We start from the raw sequence: 17685 nt of genomic DNA, 5'->3' as shown, positions 1-17685 counted from the left end.
TATTCAGGTGTCCAAAACTCCATTCCAGACCAGGCTATCTCAGAGCAGGAGCCCTTTGAAGTTGCCCCAGATGACACTCTTATCTTTTCACACTGGAATGTGCAAAGCCATCAAATACATTTACAGCAGACTCTGTCTTCACATTTTACACTTTAACAGCTCAATTTATCAATGGATTCATTTGATATAACCTATTGACACTGCAGTTATGATTTATCCCTTATAAATAACTAAGTTCTCTATGTTCACGACACTAAGACATTCTAATAAAAATCGAATTTAAATCCTATTAAAAGCATTTTGATGAGCATCCGTTTTACAAATGTATTACTTTTGTTAATGGGGGGTGTTAAACTTAAGCAATATTTCTGAGTCAGGTGAACACATGCGTATATGTACGCCTCATGATAGCTTAAAGATGCAGCTTTACAGTTTCTGTAGTAAATGTAAAGTCACATTACTCTATTCATGCACAATATAGTGGAATATGGTTTTGCATACAAGAGAATAGTGTCTTGATAGTCCTATTACTAAATACAAAAGCATTTTCCATATGAAATGTGATGAAACACAAACACCTCTACATCCATTGTTTAGCACTTTAAACATCCAATGGGAATCTTATTTCCTACAATAGTCTAAATGAAAATGACAAATAAGTAATCCGAATAAGTGACCATAACTTGTTAGTTGTAACACTAACTAAAGTTAGGTACACACTGGAGAATTTTCCGACCAACGTATTATCTACAACAATTGTACCTACGACTGAAGGTCCAATCAGTCTGACAATTCATGCGTACACACTAGCCCCTATTTACTTTCAGATCTTTGACAATCATGTGGTCCTTTAGTCATTTAGAGAATGACAGCACATTATTCATTCAGTCATTACTGTCACACTGATTAAAACCACCTTCTTATAGCTATCCAAATGCCATAACAAATTTCGTTAGCTTCTGTGACTCTGAAACTAAATATTCAGTCTCAAAACCAATTATTCCATCTACAGCACTATCTACATTTATTCACTGGGACATGTTCATTGCTGGCATCAGCTGGAAAGAACATGACTCTGTAAACTCAATGGAGATTGTGAACATGAGTGCAAACACACTTCATGATTGGAAGGTGATTGGAACGAGATTGTTATACAGTATGACCAACCAACACTTTGGAATGACTGTCGTTCATCATGTAAATATACCCACTAACACAATATCTGACCGAATGGTCGTAAATCGGATTGGCTGTAAAACCTCACTGTGTACCTAGCTTAATGAATAAATACACTATCAACTGATCTCAAAAGTACTATAGGTGTTCTTATCATCATGCTTCTTTACACCAGACCTCTAGTGCCAACAAAAGTTAGGTATCCTAAGAAGCATATCTGGGGTTATGTCTAAATCTCATTAGGTCGCCAGGTAGTGTGCTACACTTACGTGTACACGCAATTACTGTACTCAACTTATGCTTGCCTACCCCAGTTCTGCTTCTCCCACTTTAGGGACCACATCAAATCCGGATATAGATGCATTATGGGATGTATGAGCAGTACGTAAATACTTTTTTTTTTATTAATGCAACAAAATGGATGTACATTCAACTCTAAGTGAGGCCCATTTTGTGGGCAGCAGAGTCAGACTTCTCAACTCAGGTACAATCAGGACATATATATTCTTACAAACATTGAAACATGCTATCACAAGGGGAATGGCCACCCTATTCCTACCCTACGTTACTTGTTGCAATTCTTTCACATTAAAAAAAGCTATCTCATGGCTCAGAGGATATGTATTTCATTCTACTATGTATATCTACTATACAAATGCCTAGTGGCGTGTGTGGAAAAAAAAAAACCAAGCTGCAGTGCCACCTGCTGGGCAGAGTTATACACTGACCTATATATTTCTTGAAGGAGAAGTGACAGTTGGGAGTGGTTGGTGGTTGCCGGGGGTGACAGTGGGGAGTTTTTAACACCTTAAGTAGCTTGATGAAGGATGTGGCGATGAAGATGAAGGATGAGGTGATGGAGAAAAATTATGAGGTGGTGACATGTGGACAAAACCACGTTAAAAAAGGGCGGTTGCGTCGGGAAGTAACGCTCTTCCCCTGAGGAGGCCTGGGCTAGGCCCAAATGCATGACAAGAACCTTTTTAACACCTTAAGTAGCTTGATTTGACTAGAATGCATGAGTATCATGCACGGGTTAACTTGTCTTTTATATGTACCTAATAATGGCAAAACCCTTTTTGGAGGGTTTCATGGAGAAGTTCAGGGCTTTCCATATGGGGATCTAGAAGCTTGGTGGAAAGTTCAACATGAAACTGATACTCTCCTAGAAACCAATCCAGGGAACATTATCTATTTCCCACAGGGAACTGAAATGTCTTAAAACAATTTCTTAATTTTGATCAACTTGTTCATATCTGGCAGATCCATCACACATAGAGGACATGATGTGAAGTTGAATGCATCATGGACGTAGTTTATGGTTCAAAAATGCACGGTCAAAAAAAGCATATTTCAACCCATATGCTGAGTCGGACACATCTCAAGACGGGTCCAATTCCAATTCTTCATCTGTAGAATATGAACCAGATTTTTGACCGGACTACTTACACCAAAATATTCAGAACTAGGTTGTGAGCACAAGAAAATTTTGGAAACATTTGTTTTCATAGGGAAAAGCTCATTTGCTATTAGGCTTTGTATAACACAACATATATAACCTTCTCGAGTACGAATGAAAGCAATCATTTTTTTGTTTTAAACACACACACAAAATACTATACTATAAGTTTCAGAGGTGAATTAACGATCAGGCAATCAGATGCGGTTAGCTCAAAGATGGTCAACATGAAAGAGATGGAAGGTCACATGTGCGGCCTTCCAGCCTTCAAAGGGTCGGCACAGAGGAAGAGAGAGAGCACAGTGTACTCCCTCCTCCAGTATGCCTTGTGACCTCCCTGCACTAAGCAGAGGAGATTCCATGTTCTATTCTGGTATGGGGGCTGCAGGTGAAGCCTTGATTTGCTGAAATTACCAATAAGCACAATCGGGGTGATAATAAAAAAGCAAGAAAAGCATGTAACAGTGGAGAATTTCCAGGAAGGGAATGCGCTAACATATTGCTCCCATATAGAGTGACGAAGATAGTAAGAGTGGCAAAGATGAACCCAAAGATAACAGTTTTAAAACTGTACAGTTTTGTTGAATCATGTGATTTTACAATTTCAAAATCCACTGTCCAAAGCCACCTCCTTAATCAGAAGCTTTTTGGAGAAGTTGCAGGAAAAATATCTTTCCCAACTGCAAGACACAAATTGTAGCATCTGAACCTTGCAAAATGTCATTGGAACTACAAATGGAATCATGTGATATGGTCTGAAGAGACAGAAATGTAACTTTTTACCCGTGCACACCATTGTCACTTTTGGAGAATAAAGGGACTGCATACATAGAAAAGCACCTGATACCCACTGTCAAATATGGTGGTGGATCATTGATGGTTAAAGGCTTTTTTGCTGCTAGTGGTCCAGGGGCTCTTGCAAAAATTAGTGGCATAATGCATTCCACTCTATACCAGGAGATTTTAGGCCAAAGTCTGTCTGCTTCTGCCGGAAGACTGACACTTGCAGCAAGATAATGACCCCAAATACACATCAAAATCTACACAGAAATGGTTGCGGAAACACAAAATCAAAGTCTCCAGATTTGAACCCAATTGAAACCCTGTGGTGTTTATTGAAGAGGGCAGTTGACTAGCGACAACCCGAGAATATCAAGGAACTGGAGAAGTTCTGCCTGGGGGAGTGGTCCAAGATCCCTCAACAAATGTTCTCCAGCCTCGTTAAGCATTACAGAAAGCAGCTAAATGCTATTATTCACGCTGGAGGAGGCTTCAGCAAATCTTAATTATTGGGTGTCAATTTTTTTTAAAAAATGTGTTACTAAAGAAAAACTTTTTGGTTCCAAAACACAGTAGGAAAATAAAAACTATGCAGCTTACCACTTTGTTTACACCAGTAATATCATTCATTGCAATTGTGGTCTATTTCATATATTGATTTTTGCTCATTTCCATAAAGGTGCCAATAATTCTGGACTTTACTATATTTTCATCAACCCATAGGCTGGTGCAAATAATACAGCTGTAAAAGGTGTATCTGCATCTGCTTTCAAGTCTGCACTGTCAATTCCATGAACATGCCCTAATTGTACTCAGACAATGTTAGAATGCCCCATCTCCGTCCCACCTATGTAGGTGCAGGCGGACATAAGTGCCAGAATCATGCAAGGCTGTACAATGCATATGTGTTTGTCTAGTTTCTGGGCTTGCACAGAGCAATTTCACGCAAGCTATGCTTTCCTCCTCTACTTATCAAACTACACAAGCATTAATTACTTTTTAGTCCATTTGACCTTTGCTTTGATATCACAGTCCTCTATAGACATCTGGGGCTAGATATACTAAATTGCGGGTTTGAAAAAGTGGAGATGTTGCCTATAGCAACCAATCAGATTCTAGCTGTCATTTATTTAGTACACTCTATAAAATGACAGCTAGAATCTGATTGGTTGCTATAGGCAACATCTCCACTTTTTCAAACCTGCAGTTTACTAAATATACTCCCTGGACTGTTTCAGATCTCAGAGGATATAAGAGATGTGTTCAGGCAATACTACTCCAACCTATACCAGATTAGATATATAGAAGATCCCAACCTGGAACAGAACAGGAGCTTGCTAATAGAGGAATATATATATAAAGTAAGTTTGTCCTCCCTATCTGTGGAGCAGTCAGAGTCGACGGAGGTCCTCTTGACAATGCAAGAATTAGTTATGGCCATATCCTAAATGCTGTCAGGCAAAACCCCAGGTCCTGATGGCTTTGGACTGACCTACTACAAAAGGTCTTAGACTTCCTCTTTCTATACACTTCTAAAGATATAATTGCAGTAATAGAGGTTAACATTATGCCCAGTCAAGCTTTAGAAACTCATATTTCAGTCAAACAAAAAGAAGGTAAAGACTCATAGTTGTGCTCTTGACATCACACAATGTAATTGGTAAAAAATGACTTACAACTATGTACCAAAAAACATTGGATTATAGATTAGATAAATTCCTCCTGAATGTAATGAATTTGGATTAAGCTGAGCTTGTTCTTTGTCGCAAGCTGTAAAAAATTAAGGAAGTAAACTTAATGCAACAAATTACTTTTATGATGCTGAAAAATACCTTAGACACACTAGTGTGGCAGTTTTATAGGCCCAATTTCTCTGCTCTGGGCCTAAAGTCATTATATGCCAGAGTGAAAGTGAATGATGTACTCTCCAAAACGTTTATAAGATGTTTTAGAATATTGAATGATCAGTGGTTCCTTTATTAAAAACAAAGTACCAATTAAGATTATCCCAAACAGAATAAATGTAGAGGCTATATACCTTTACAAAAGAGATTTGGCATGTGCAGTACATAATTATAATTTAGCTTGCACAGCAAATATAAAGAAATATTTCAAAGAGAAAGCAAAAATATAGACATAACATATTAGTAACAAAGTAACATGATTTTGTCTAAATTCCTTATATTACAGATATGTGGCAGACCATTTGTTATAGAAATAAATCTATTATCAAATAAATCACTTTATAAGCACTTATTGATAATCCACCTATTGAATGCATCTTAAGACAATTACAGTCCTAGTGCCCCATCTAATAAACAATCAATTTTGAGGGTCATAGACACCAGCTGATGGATAATCTAGTTCATCTTCCCATGGATAGAAAGAGACATTCTTGAAGATCTTGGCATGTCTCCCAGGAAATCCAATACTATGAGGATAGTCAATCCATATACAAGCAATGCTAGCCACCTGGTGACCCTACCCCTAATGTATACCCAATTTCCTCAACCTCATCCCTTATGCCCCATGTATTTGTCACATACTGAACTCACCATAGCCTTCATGACAAGTTCATCAAAGGGTTAATCACATAAAAATCACCTGGTTTGACTAAAAAGATTCTTATTCTGAAAATGCTATATCAGACTTTGTAACTTTGTCCAAAAATGCCACCACCAAGATTTGATTTCAAAGCTAAAAGTTTATGGAAGTTTTTCTGTTCTCCCTACCCTTTATTCCACTACAATTCACCTTAAATTAACCAGAGTTTATAAATAAAACATTCCCCTGTATTTCAGTTATGTAGTGTTATTATTATCAAGTTTGACTAGCATGTGGATTTGTTATGAGCATAAAGACAGAACATTATTAAATGGTGTTTAATATGGCAATAAAATGTCACAATGCTTAAGGTATAATAAAATGGCATGCAGTAAAATATGATTATGCAAATGAGTTTCTTAAAATAAAAAGGAGAAAATCAGAAATAGAAAAACTTACATAATTTCTTGTTCTCTGTGCTGGGGTTAGCAGAAATATGGGACAAGTCCTCAATAGTACGCTGTTCCCCATGATATGAATATAATATAAGTAAAATAAGAGACATGTGTCTTTGGTGGTTTTGCTTTTGTTGCCAAGAAAATGATAAAATCATGTTTGTGTAACTCAATGAGATTCTGATATTCTAATGCTCGCTTTTATCTTTCATAATGGATTGCTTATGGGTTGTTTTTATTCATCATATAAATTGAAGTTATAATGACACAGACCTGTTAATTTACTAACATCAAGGCAAGTTAGGTAAAAGTGCTAATCTACATGTAAATAATGCAATTCATCTTTCCAAACACTGAAACATAAACAGTGCATAATTTGTTGTGTATTTGTGTTTTTGATCACTTTGATACATTTTATAATTACATACTGTTTGTTGCTATTTATTCATGCTTTTATTTATACTATAATCCAGTGTTTTTATTCATTGGTTAAAAGAATTGCTGTAAAATACATGCATAATTAATTCTAGTTGAGAGCAAATACTTTGTGCAATATCTTGTGTTCATTGGTACAAAAGATGAATGAGCTGTCAAACTGATGTAAGAGTAAATGTGTTGACTTAATAATTCATTTTAAAGCTACTGCCAGAATAATTGAAGCTAGTGTTATGAGCACTGAGGATCAGGCAGCTTTTAGTACAATGGACAGTTTTGATTGTGGTATACACTTAGTGAGATTCTTCTAAAATTGTATATGTACAGAACACTCTGAAAATACAGTTTATCTATTTTTATCTCAGTGTTGTATACTATTTCCCTTTTAGTCAGATCTACTAACTTCCATATTCTGTATGTATATTTGCTAATGATATTTTAAATGTTTTTCAGAACTGTGGTAAACATTTGGAGAAAGTTCATACTGTCATTGGAAACAAGTGCTGTGATTTGGATTCCATCATCTCTACATTAGCATATGCTTATTATTTAGGCAAGGTAAATACTGTTTTTTTTTATTGTATATTACCTAAGTGCATTTGTGCACCACAGAGAAAATAAGACAATCCTATAGCTCTAACCATTTTAAAATAATTTTAATGGCTTTAATATTAGACAATAAGCCATATTGTGGCAGCACAGTGGCCTAGTGATTAGCACTTCTGCCTCACAGCACTGGGGTCATGAGTTTGATTCTTGACCATGGCCTTATCTGTGTGGAGTTTGTATGTTCTCCCTGTGTTTGCGTGGGTTTCCTCTGGGTGCTTCGGTTTCCTCCCACACTTCAAAAAAAACATACTGGTAGGTTAATTGACCCTATTAAATTGACCCTAGTCTCTCTCTCTCTCTCTCTGTCTGTCTGTGTCTGAGTGTGTGTGTGTGTGTTAGAGAATTTAGACTGTAAGCCCCCAATGGGGCAGGGACTGATGTGAGTGAGTTCTCTGTACAGCACTGCGGAATTAGTGGGGCTATATAAATAACTGATGATGATGATATTTTAAAATTTTGGGTGTAAAATACATGGAAAGTCCTACATGGATGACTGTCCAGATGACTGTCCATCTTAAGGTTTAGCGGCAATCATTGTTTATGTGATAAATAGGAAAGAGGAGACAAAAGAAATCAAGCGATGGTGGCATGTGATTCGATAGCTGGATTCAGATCTTTTAAAATAAAAGTCCTGTAATGATGAGCAAAATGTAGATAGTGTGGAGGGAATAGATTGACCTTATGCTAAAATTGTGATATGAAGACAAAGTGAATGTGCCATAATCCCTAAATGTAATCTTCTAGTCATTGTTTAGGTAGGAGAGTATATACCATTATCTTTACTTGCAAACAAATGGATAAAATATCAGACATATTCAAGACACATGATCAATACATTATGTCAGTGGAATAGGATATACAGCCCTCTACAATGTTAAGTCTACTTAAGAGAAATGTACATTAGTTACAAGTTTTACCACCTTACAAATTATATAACATTACATTTGCAAAATATTGAAGGATGGAAGTGAAAAAGTAAGACTTTTAGCTCCATATTTCTAAACACATAATGGGCCTCACTTAGAGTTGCACTTGAAGTGTAAGTGAATTTGGGCATCATAACTGTGTATTTAGTTTCATTTGTTGCTCAGTGCATGGACATAACTTTGCAAGTGCAGTACAATACACAAATTAACCATGTCCCTTAGAAATGTGCCCTAGCTAGAGTTGAACTGTAACTTTACATACACCTTTTAGGGGGCGGATCTTTTGTGCATCCATAAGTCTGGTCTAAGTTTACATATTAATAATGATGACGGCCATACCTTTGCTACGGATGCAATTATGCACTCTATTCTACTTTGCACATATCTTAAGAAACCTGCAACTCAAAATACAGATGTAAAAACTAAATTGTACAGGCTCATTTTTGAGCATATATATAAGTTGCATTGTTTTATTTTACTTTAAATGAGGTCAAATGTCTCTTTTTCGTTAGTAAGCACTGTCTTTGACCGTGGGGATTTAATATTGATTTTTGCTGTATATGCATACTCTAGAAATACAACATCCTATACTATATGTAGCAAACATTGTTCATACTTCCTTATCTGGTAAAGTCTACAACTTACACTGCCCTACAAAAAAGACCTGCAATTATATTTGTATTTTCTGATTATTTTTTTTCATGATTTGGAAGCATTTTTATTTAAAATGATGCAATTTACACGGTGTTGTGTCTTTAATACCACTTTCTCTAGAAATCATTGACATTACACTCTAAAAGCTTTTGGAAGCAAAAGAAAGTTAGTTTTTCCAAAAATGATATGTGATTGGCTGACATTTCATGAAAAAATTGTCACTTAAGCTGCTATGAATAGCGATGTCAGTAATCCCAGAGATTTTTCAAACACATAAATGTTCCATATTGAGACTGCTGAAGCTATTGGCCACTTGTCATTGGGAAGCCACTTCTTCAGTCCCAGCTCATTGCAATGGTTGTCCACTGACAAGCGGCAAATTATAGAATGATGTTTGAATATGGACCAATATTTTAAATGTATATAGAATGATATTTGAAATCACTACTGGACTGCTGATATACTGTATATATACCAGTCTCATTTACGGGATGTCAATTTGACTACTATATAGGAGTGAGACTAATTAGGGGGAGGGGGTTCTATTTAAACAGGAGACGCCTCTTCAAGGGATGAGATGTACTAAATCACCATCACTCTTAGATATCAGCTTATGTGGAATAAAGTGCTATTGTCACCCTTCAGTATTCTAGCTAGATACTGTATCTTTGTACCTTTGCTTAGTGTTTTAATAATATAACTAATATTAGAATTGTAATCAGGGAACCTTCTTCAAAATACCCAGATCTGTCCCTCAATATTTAACCCTTTTTGTACATCATTATTATTTTTCTCTTGATCAACTGTGTAATATCGGAGGTTAATCTAAATGCTTTTCCAGTGTTTCTCCTTTTACTGCCTTGCAGCTGATGATGCATTTGTAAAATGTTGTACAAATGTCAGTGAACGCCTTTCCCATCTAAAATAGCTATGACACATAAGGGCTAGATTTACTAAGCTGCGGGTTTGAAAAAGTGGGGATGTTGCCTATAGCAACCAATCAGATTCTAGCTTTCATTTATTTAGTACCTTCTACAAAATGAAAGCTAAAATCTGATTGGTTGCTATAGGCAACATCCCCACTTTTTCAAACCCGCAACTTAGTAAATCTAGTCCATAAGAGTGCTTTACCAAAATCCCTGCTAAAATAATCCTTCTCAAGAAATCTACTGTCCATACTGTGTATCTGTTTCTATCTTATTTTGAAGGGCTGCAATTTGTAAGTGCTTTCAAGAAATGTGAAACTGATAAACTAGAAATGCATGTAGGGGGTGAACATATTCTCTTTTAAGAAGCGTATTGCAGTCAATAGTTTTCCTATATACAAATGTAGTTATCTCTTGACCTTTCACCATATATATCCAGATCCCCAAAAAGTTGCCAGTATATTGGGAAAATTTATATGGACAATTGCTAATTCTTCCCCCATAAAATAGTTTGTGCCCTATGGTACAAATGGTTCCACATGACAGTTCCCTAGAAATGCAGGTAATGTTTAGTCTCAAGTCTAAATTATTTTTCTCCTAGTAGGATTTCTAACATTTCAGTACAAATCCTAGATGAAGGATCCCTATAAATTGTGTAATACCACTTTAAAATGAAGCAAATGTGCTTTTAGGGAACAATCCCATTGATGTGTTTGGAAACAACAATTCCCGGATGAACACGAGGAAATATATAAATATGTAACATAGCAGTTTTGGTTTGGATCCGAAGGGCAAAATTTTGCTGACTTTATTAAAGAAAGTTCAGCTTGTGAGTGTATTGCTTTTGAGAATTAATTTGTTTTTTTTCCAGATACACTTCTATAATGGTACAACAAGAACAGAATAGAACTTGCTACTATCTGAATCATTTGTGACTTCAGACAGTTTGTTTAAACTTTTATGGCATTCAATAAACTGCTAAAAACAAATATGCTGCTGTGCATTGCAATAAGAAAGTTATAGTGAGTCATAGTAATAAATAGATTTATGTTTTTCTAGCATATAGTATGTCCTTGTAGTCTTGCTTTTAAGTAGTTGCACATACAGAGAATCTATGCTAAATCATTTTGGTCTGATAGTGAATAATTTAACATTCTTCCAAGTAGACTTTAGTGAACTTCTCAATGACTGGAATACAGGGAAGCAGCAACTCACATGAGTGTTGATTAAGAAGCATTGCACAAAATTAGAGCGAAAAATAATCCCTTTGTATAAATGACAGTGACATTCAAAAAGTATTAATCTAGTACATACACTAAAGGTTTCCTACCAAAGGTAAAGTAGTTATCCACAAAATTGAGGGAGAATACGAATATAATTTTATTATTAAATAAAAAATAATATAACACTTTTATTATATAGTTTGACGCATACATTGTTGTTTAGATACTTTGTTGATTAGATTGTATCATTAAACTACTAAACTCAAACAATTCTTATTCTGTTTTAATGGAAAGTCATCAAACACAACTTTTTTATATTAATGTTTGTCATTAATTTGCTTTTTTAAATTAAAAATATATATTTATAATTAAGCTTCTATTCTAAATATTTGGGTTGGTCTTTTTTTTTTTTTTTTACCAAAACCTGTGTGTTTGTCATTGTTGCTACACCGGTCATGAAGTGATTTGAACTTATACCTTTTTGTAATTAAAACATTCTTCAATTATTTAATTTTATGCAGAATTTAACATGTCAATCCTATATAGGTCTATACTTCAAGAATGATTAGTTTATGCATTTAGAAATTGTGAAAGAGACAAATGGTATGTCTCTCCATTTCTTTAAGCCTACAAAATGTACAGTGTTTAAACTCCCACTCTTTGTTTTAGAGACTGTGATTGGTCAGCAACCAATTTCCATAGGTAGTTGTCTTCCCATTTAGTTCAAACTCTAGTTGAGTAAATCACAAGTATGCTGTGAGATCTTAGGGCCAGCATTTAAGTAAATGCACAGATTGCGTTTTTTAGTACATAATTATATATAATAAATATGCAGATCCATTTAATATATTGCCTCATGGTGCATTCCATGAAAATAAGTTAGGAATGAGGTTTGAACTGCACTATTGTGTTTCACACTTTTTCTGTTAGCTAATTATAGAGGAGACTGTCAAAACTACGGATGTTGTTAAATAATGCCCAGACACTTCTAGCCACATAGTTATGAAACATTCAGTATATGGTGGGTTTCATGCAATTACTAATACCGCTTTCATACTGCCGCCCCGGCAATATCCCGGGTTTTTCAAGCCGGGTTTTTGCCGGGGCTCGGAGCGTCCCAGCTCAGAAACACCATTCATACTGCACCTCGGACCCGGGAATTTCCCGGGTTGACCCCATTCATACTGCACAAGTCTGTGCCCTGGCAATTTGTGGGAGTCATCACCAGAGCAGTTTTCATTGGCTGAAAAATGGTGATGTCATTGAAAGGTGACTGGTGACTCCAGAGACAGGCAGACAGCCAATCAGCTTGTTTTCTGTGCAACCCGGGTCCGACCCGGGAATTACCCCTTGATAAATGCCGGGTTTGACTTGTACCATTCATACTGCACCAAGACCCGGGTCGTTTGAGCTCGCCCCGGCAAAAACCCGGGATTTTGGTGCAGTATGAATGGGGTATAAGTGAATTGTATTGTTAAAGATAAGGGGGTTTATTTACTAAAACGGCAGATTTGAAAAAGTGGAGATGTTGCCTATAGCAGATTGTAGTTATCATTTATTTAGTACATTCTACAAAATGACAGCTAGAATCTGCTTGGTTGCTATAGGCAACATCTCCACTTTTTTAAACCTGCAATTTAGTAAATATACCCCAAGAAATACATTCAATTTGATGTGAAAGCTATAGTTTTAAGACAACCTAAAAAGATTAGTCTGGTAAATAATCTCAAACCTCAAAAATTTTCTCTTCTTAATTTTGGGAAATGTATATCCTAGAAATGGTTTTGTTATCCATCTATGCAGACTATGAGCAAGTATATAGAGTTGTGTGTGCTATCTTTTTGCCTGCTCTCCATTATATTTCCAGACTTTTCCATACATCACCATGCCCTCAATTTAAATAGGAATATTATTTCCTGCAGACATTCAATTGGTTATGTCAGTTGGATATGTCAAGTAACGAGAGTACACAGCCAAGAATGATATAATATAGCCACAACACTAATAATTTTGCGCCACTAGAAGGGTTAAGACACAATCAGCTGTTCAGAAGAGGCTAGATAGTGCTGCTGATAGTCATCATCATCATCACATTGCGTTACGTTGCACCAGCCCTCCACCCACAATGTTTCCTAAAAGGCACCTCTGTGAAGCATCCACATCTAATTGTGTCGCAGTTGCATAAGCATGCCCTTACTGCACTGGGCCTATGGTTGCCCACCCTCATTCCACCTCCCACACAAGGGGCAAGTCAAAGATATGCAAAAAGGTATTTACAGACAAAAGCAAACACATTTTTGGTGTTCATGCTCAGCACAAAAATGCTTCTCTTACACAAACAAATTGATATGCATCACTGAGACCCATAATTTATTAAATAGTGAGCACACAACCAGCCTTAATGGCACCATTATAGAAATTAGTCCTATAACAAGAATATTTTCATACAGTCATCCCTTAAAGTATCCATTAGACAAATTCAAAAAGAAAATACAACTTTAGGGTGAGAGTCCCTTAAGCCCAGATACAGTTTTTGCAGAATTTTGGACAAATAATTATTCTGTGTTGATTATTTCATTTTTCTAACCTTATTTATCTTTATTTACCTTACTACAGATATGCCCCAAAATAGTAAGTGTACTCCCCGTGGCCTTCTGCCCATCCATTCATAGCAAACTTTTGTCTACTATCCTTCAATCAGTTCACTATCTCTGTACATACCTTTTCCCTATAGATAGTTCTTATCTACCAGACTATTATATGCATGGTACATAAGATGTGATATCTAAATATCACATCAATCACACTACCATGATCAAGTTCGAAACTTACCTCCTCATAGAAACTTATCCTAATAATTGACTGGTCCTACTGAAATTGTGTTATGAAAGTATTTTCTACAATATTTTTCAGAAATTCTTCCCTTAGAATCCCTTCAAATAATTTTTCCTGACAGAAATCCGGTTCACAGATCTATAATTTCCTGGCTCCGATTTTGTTTCCTTTTTACAGAATAGAACCAAATCTGCTTTCCACAAGATTTTAGGGTCAGAGGCAGAGCGTATTGATTGTTCTGCAGTGTATCTTGTTACAAGGTCAGATATATGGAGGGGAAGCATTGATGAGGGCGTTGTCGGTGAGGGTTTGCAGCCTGAACTTATTTCTTGAGGCAATTGGAAGTCAGTGAAGGGATTTAAAGAATGGGGCATCGGATGAGTATCAGAGGGAGAGAAAGATAAATCATAAAGCCACAACATTGCGGATGGACTGAAAAGTGGAAATGCGAGAGTGTGGGAGACTTGTGAGGAGTAGGTTACAGAAGTCAAAGCAGGAAACAATGAGCAAGAGGATCTGGGTTTTAATTTCATCTAGAATGAGTAAAGAACATATTTTGGCATTGTTGTTTAGGTGGATGTGGAGGTGGAGGTGACAGGACTGTAAGAAGGACTAGGTATGAGGGATAAAGCTAAGGGAGGAGTAATGGGTGAATCCAAGGCAACGCACTTGAAAACAGGGGGAAGAGTGATTTTGTTGACTTAGTGATGTTGTGAGGTAAAAAGGGGTCAATGAGTATGAGGAGGGAGATGGGGTCTTTTGACTTGGCTTGGAGTAGACAATTATTCAGTTTGGTGATGGCACTTTCAGTCAAATGAAGAGGTTAGAAGTCTGATTGTAGGAGCTTAATGAAAGAGTGAGAGAAGTTAAAGTGAGAAAGATGTTTGAATACAAGTTATTCAAGAACTGCAGATATGTGCCTTGATGAATTAGGCCCTGTGATTCAACCAAACTTCTTATTTACAGTCAAACAATTTAGCAAAAAAAAGTGACTGTTGCCAGTTTATTGCATCAGGTTTGTTTTGGTTTTGATTTTACCTTGTTCCAAAATAAAACATTTGGAAATCGTCCTCTCGAAATCTTGCTTTATAACAAGATGGATTATAGTGAGCAAATTTTGCACCTGTTGATGGGTAGAAAATGATAAGGAGTAGAGATTCCATGCAAGCACAAGATAAGTCTAGAGATATGGGCAGTCCATAAAAACTAGATTTCATTTTATCAAATGAGACACTTATATGTGGTCAGATGGGGGGGAAGCTGTAACTCACTTAACAGGATGGTGCAAGGCTTTTTGGATCCACAAGAGGGCCTAACAAACATGCTACAAAAAAGGATGTTTTAACAAGGAATAAACATATAGAAGTTCTAATGCATATCAGGCATAATACGGAATCCAAGAAGCTGCAAGTACACCAGTGCTTGTTCTAGGAAAATAAGCATTTCATGTTAAAACTTTGAAAACAGGGACTGTACTCAAGAAAAGAAACCTACATATAAGCCTTAAAAATTCTTCTCTCTATGCAGCTTGCATGTGTTGTTATGGAAAGAGAACATTTTACTAAGGGCATATGGCATTTGCCTACTCTCCCGTGATGTCCAGGAAACTCCTGAATTCTTTGTAGGTCTTCTGGACTCCGTGGTGAGCAGGCAATTTTCCTGCATCCTGCGCACTCCCTAGTGAAGTGGTCAGGATGTGAGCTTCAATGACGTGACTCGAGGGTAATTGCATAATTTTGCCCCCCCCCTCCTCCCACGACAAAATGTCAATTTTGCCGTGGGGAGACGCCTCAATTGCGTTATTTGGCCCCATCCCCTTCGTCATCCAACCACGCCCATTCTTCCGGGATCTCACGAAGGTAAAAAATGAAGAGTCAGCAAGTATGCCATATGGGTGTTAGAACAAATAAAAATACTAATTAACTGTAGATTAATCGTGGTGTGAATAACTCCTCTCTACTCACTCTCTATGTTCCCTATGGAGAACAAGGGTATGTGACATTCCCCTTGGTGGTTTTCATCCTTTAATAAACATATTTTTACATTTAAGCTTCAGTAGCTCCACAATAGTCTATTTCATTTTATAACAAAACTGACATAATTATTGCAAATATGAATATATTGTAGTATAATCAATATCCATCTCACTTTAAATCACTTAATATTTAAAGGCCAAACAACTCAGCATTGCCTGAAACTTTTTTTTAAAAGGTCTCTCAATTCCAACTTACAGTATAATCATGTAAGCAAACACATGAAAAGGAAATACATCCTGACGTACAGAAAGGTCGATCTGTTACATTTTCCTTTGTATTTTCATGTATCATGAATATAAGTAAATGTTGAACTTTGATATTAATATTTGTTTTACTCTGTATGCCTGTTCTAGATGTGCACACTGACATTTAAATCAATCTCTTTAGGTTTCCCCATCGAATGTCCTTTGTCTGCCTGTTCTAAATGTTACAAGGGTTGAATTTGACTTCTACAGTGAGACACGGTTTATATTGGAGGAACTGGATATCCCAGAATCATTCCTAATCTTCAGAGATGAAATCAATCTTCAGAGGCTGAATGATGAAGACAGGTTATCAGTGACGCTTGTTAACTTCAATGCTCTCACAAGGTATAGCAAATTTGCCCAGGACAAAAGATTATGTAGAGTAGACATTAAAAGGGAACTGGAGCATTTCATTGCTTAGCAATAATCAATACTGTTCCAATGATTTATAGGCATTGTTTGTTTAGCTGGCATGATAGTAGGGATTACAGGTGCAAGGAATCCCCTCATTCAAAAAATGTTGTCCAAAGATTAAAAATAAGGTTATGCAGCACCACTTATGGTCATATTTCAAACCATACATTTATTGCAAAATGTAATTTGAGACTATAGTAGAATATAGTATAAGGCACATATGCACAATACTTGTGTATACAGTGCATTAAGTGCATTATGCATAATGTGTGTAAACTATAACATCCTCCACATGTCCCTGGATACATATTATTACATCTGTGTCTGAATTCTTGCATAATTTCTTAAATGTTTCTGAAGATGTCTCTCTTGTCACTCATAGTGAGGATGAAAGTTTGACAGCATCAGTTGTTAAAGTCATTAATCCAGAGAAAAGATTTGATGGTGATCAAGAGTTCCGTGGCTCATCGTCTGCCTTAGTTGCAAAAGAGATTCTGGAGGAGGCACCAGAGTTACTTACTCGGCAGCTTGCTCATCTGCTCAGAGGTGAGTGATTATTCATGATATAACATACTGAAAAGTTTAATGGAGTGTTTCTATGTCTGCTCATGCTGAAAGAGCATCATCTATTCTTTGGTTAACAATCCCTTAAGAGACCACGGGAGACTTCATAAAAGAAGCAGGGAGTAAAGAGTTTGTTAAAGAGTAGCATTATATTGAATATTAAAACATGAACGTGTAAAAATAGGCACGAGTTGCCTTTTCTGTAGTACTAGACAGGAATATTAAGTGGTGCTATCTGCACATCAGTTGGGTGGCTGGTACAGCTCTGATGGTTGTTTTAACTTTGTGTCCTGGGGCTGTGTGGTGTTGGTGATAATGACACGCATGCCCTACAGTGGACAATGAATATGGATCGGTGTCCTGTGATTATATACTTAAGAGTTTCCTGGTCAAAAAAAATGTTT

General features: G+C 36.4%; 1 protein-coding gene across 1 annotated transcript in view; it reads left to right on the top strand.

The window, feature by feature from the left end:
* The window catches only part of LOC142149799 (protein prune homolog 2-like), a 137710-nt gene that overhangs the window by 23618 nt on the left and 96407 nt on the right, over window positions 1–17685 (top strand). The window contains exons 2-4 of the mRNA XM_075205136.1: window positions 7303–7407; window positions 16446–16648; window positions 17100–17263. Coding sequence (XP_075061237.1) covers window positions 7303–7407; window positions 16446–16648; window positions 17100–17263 — 472 coding nt within the window. The remainder of the gene's footprint in view (window positions 1–7302; window positions 7408–16445; window positions 16649–17099; window positions 17264–17685) is intronic.

The sequence above is a fragment of the Mixophyes fleayi genome, chromosome 1, assembly GCF_038048845.1.
Source record: "Mixophyes fleayi isolate aMixFle1 chromosome 1, aMixFle1.hap1, whole genome shotgun sequence".
Taxonomy (NCBI): domain Eukaryota; kingdom Metazoa; phylum Chordata; class Amphibia; order Anura; family Limnodynastidae; genus Mixophyes; species Mixophyes fleayi.
This window is presented reverse-complemented; position numbering and strand designations above follow the sequence as displayed.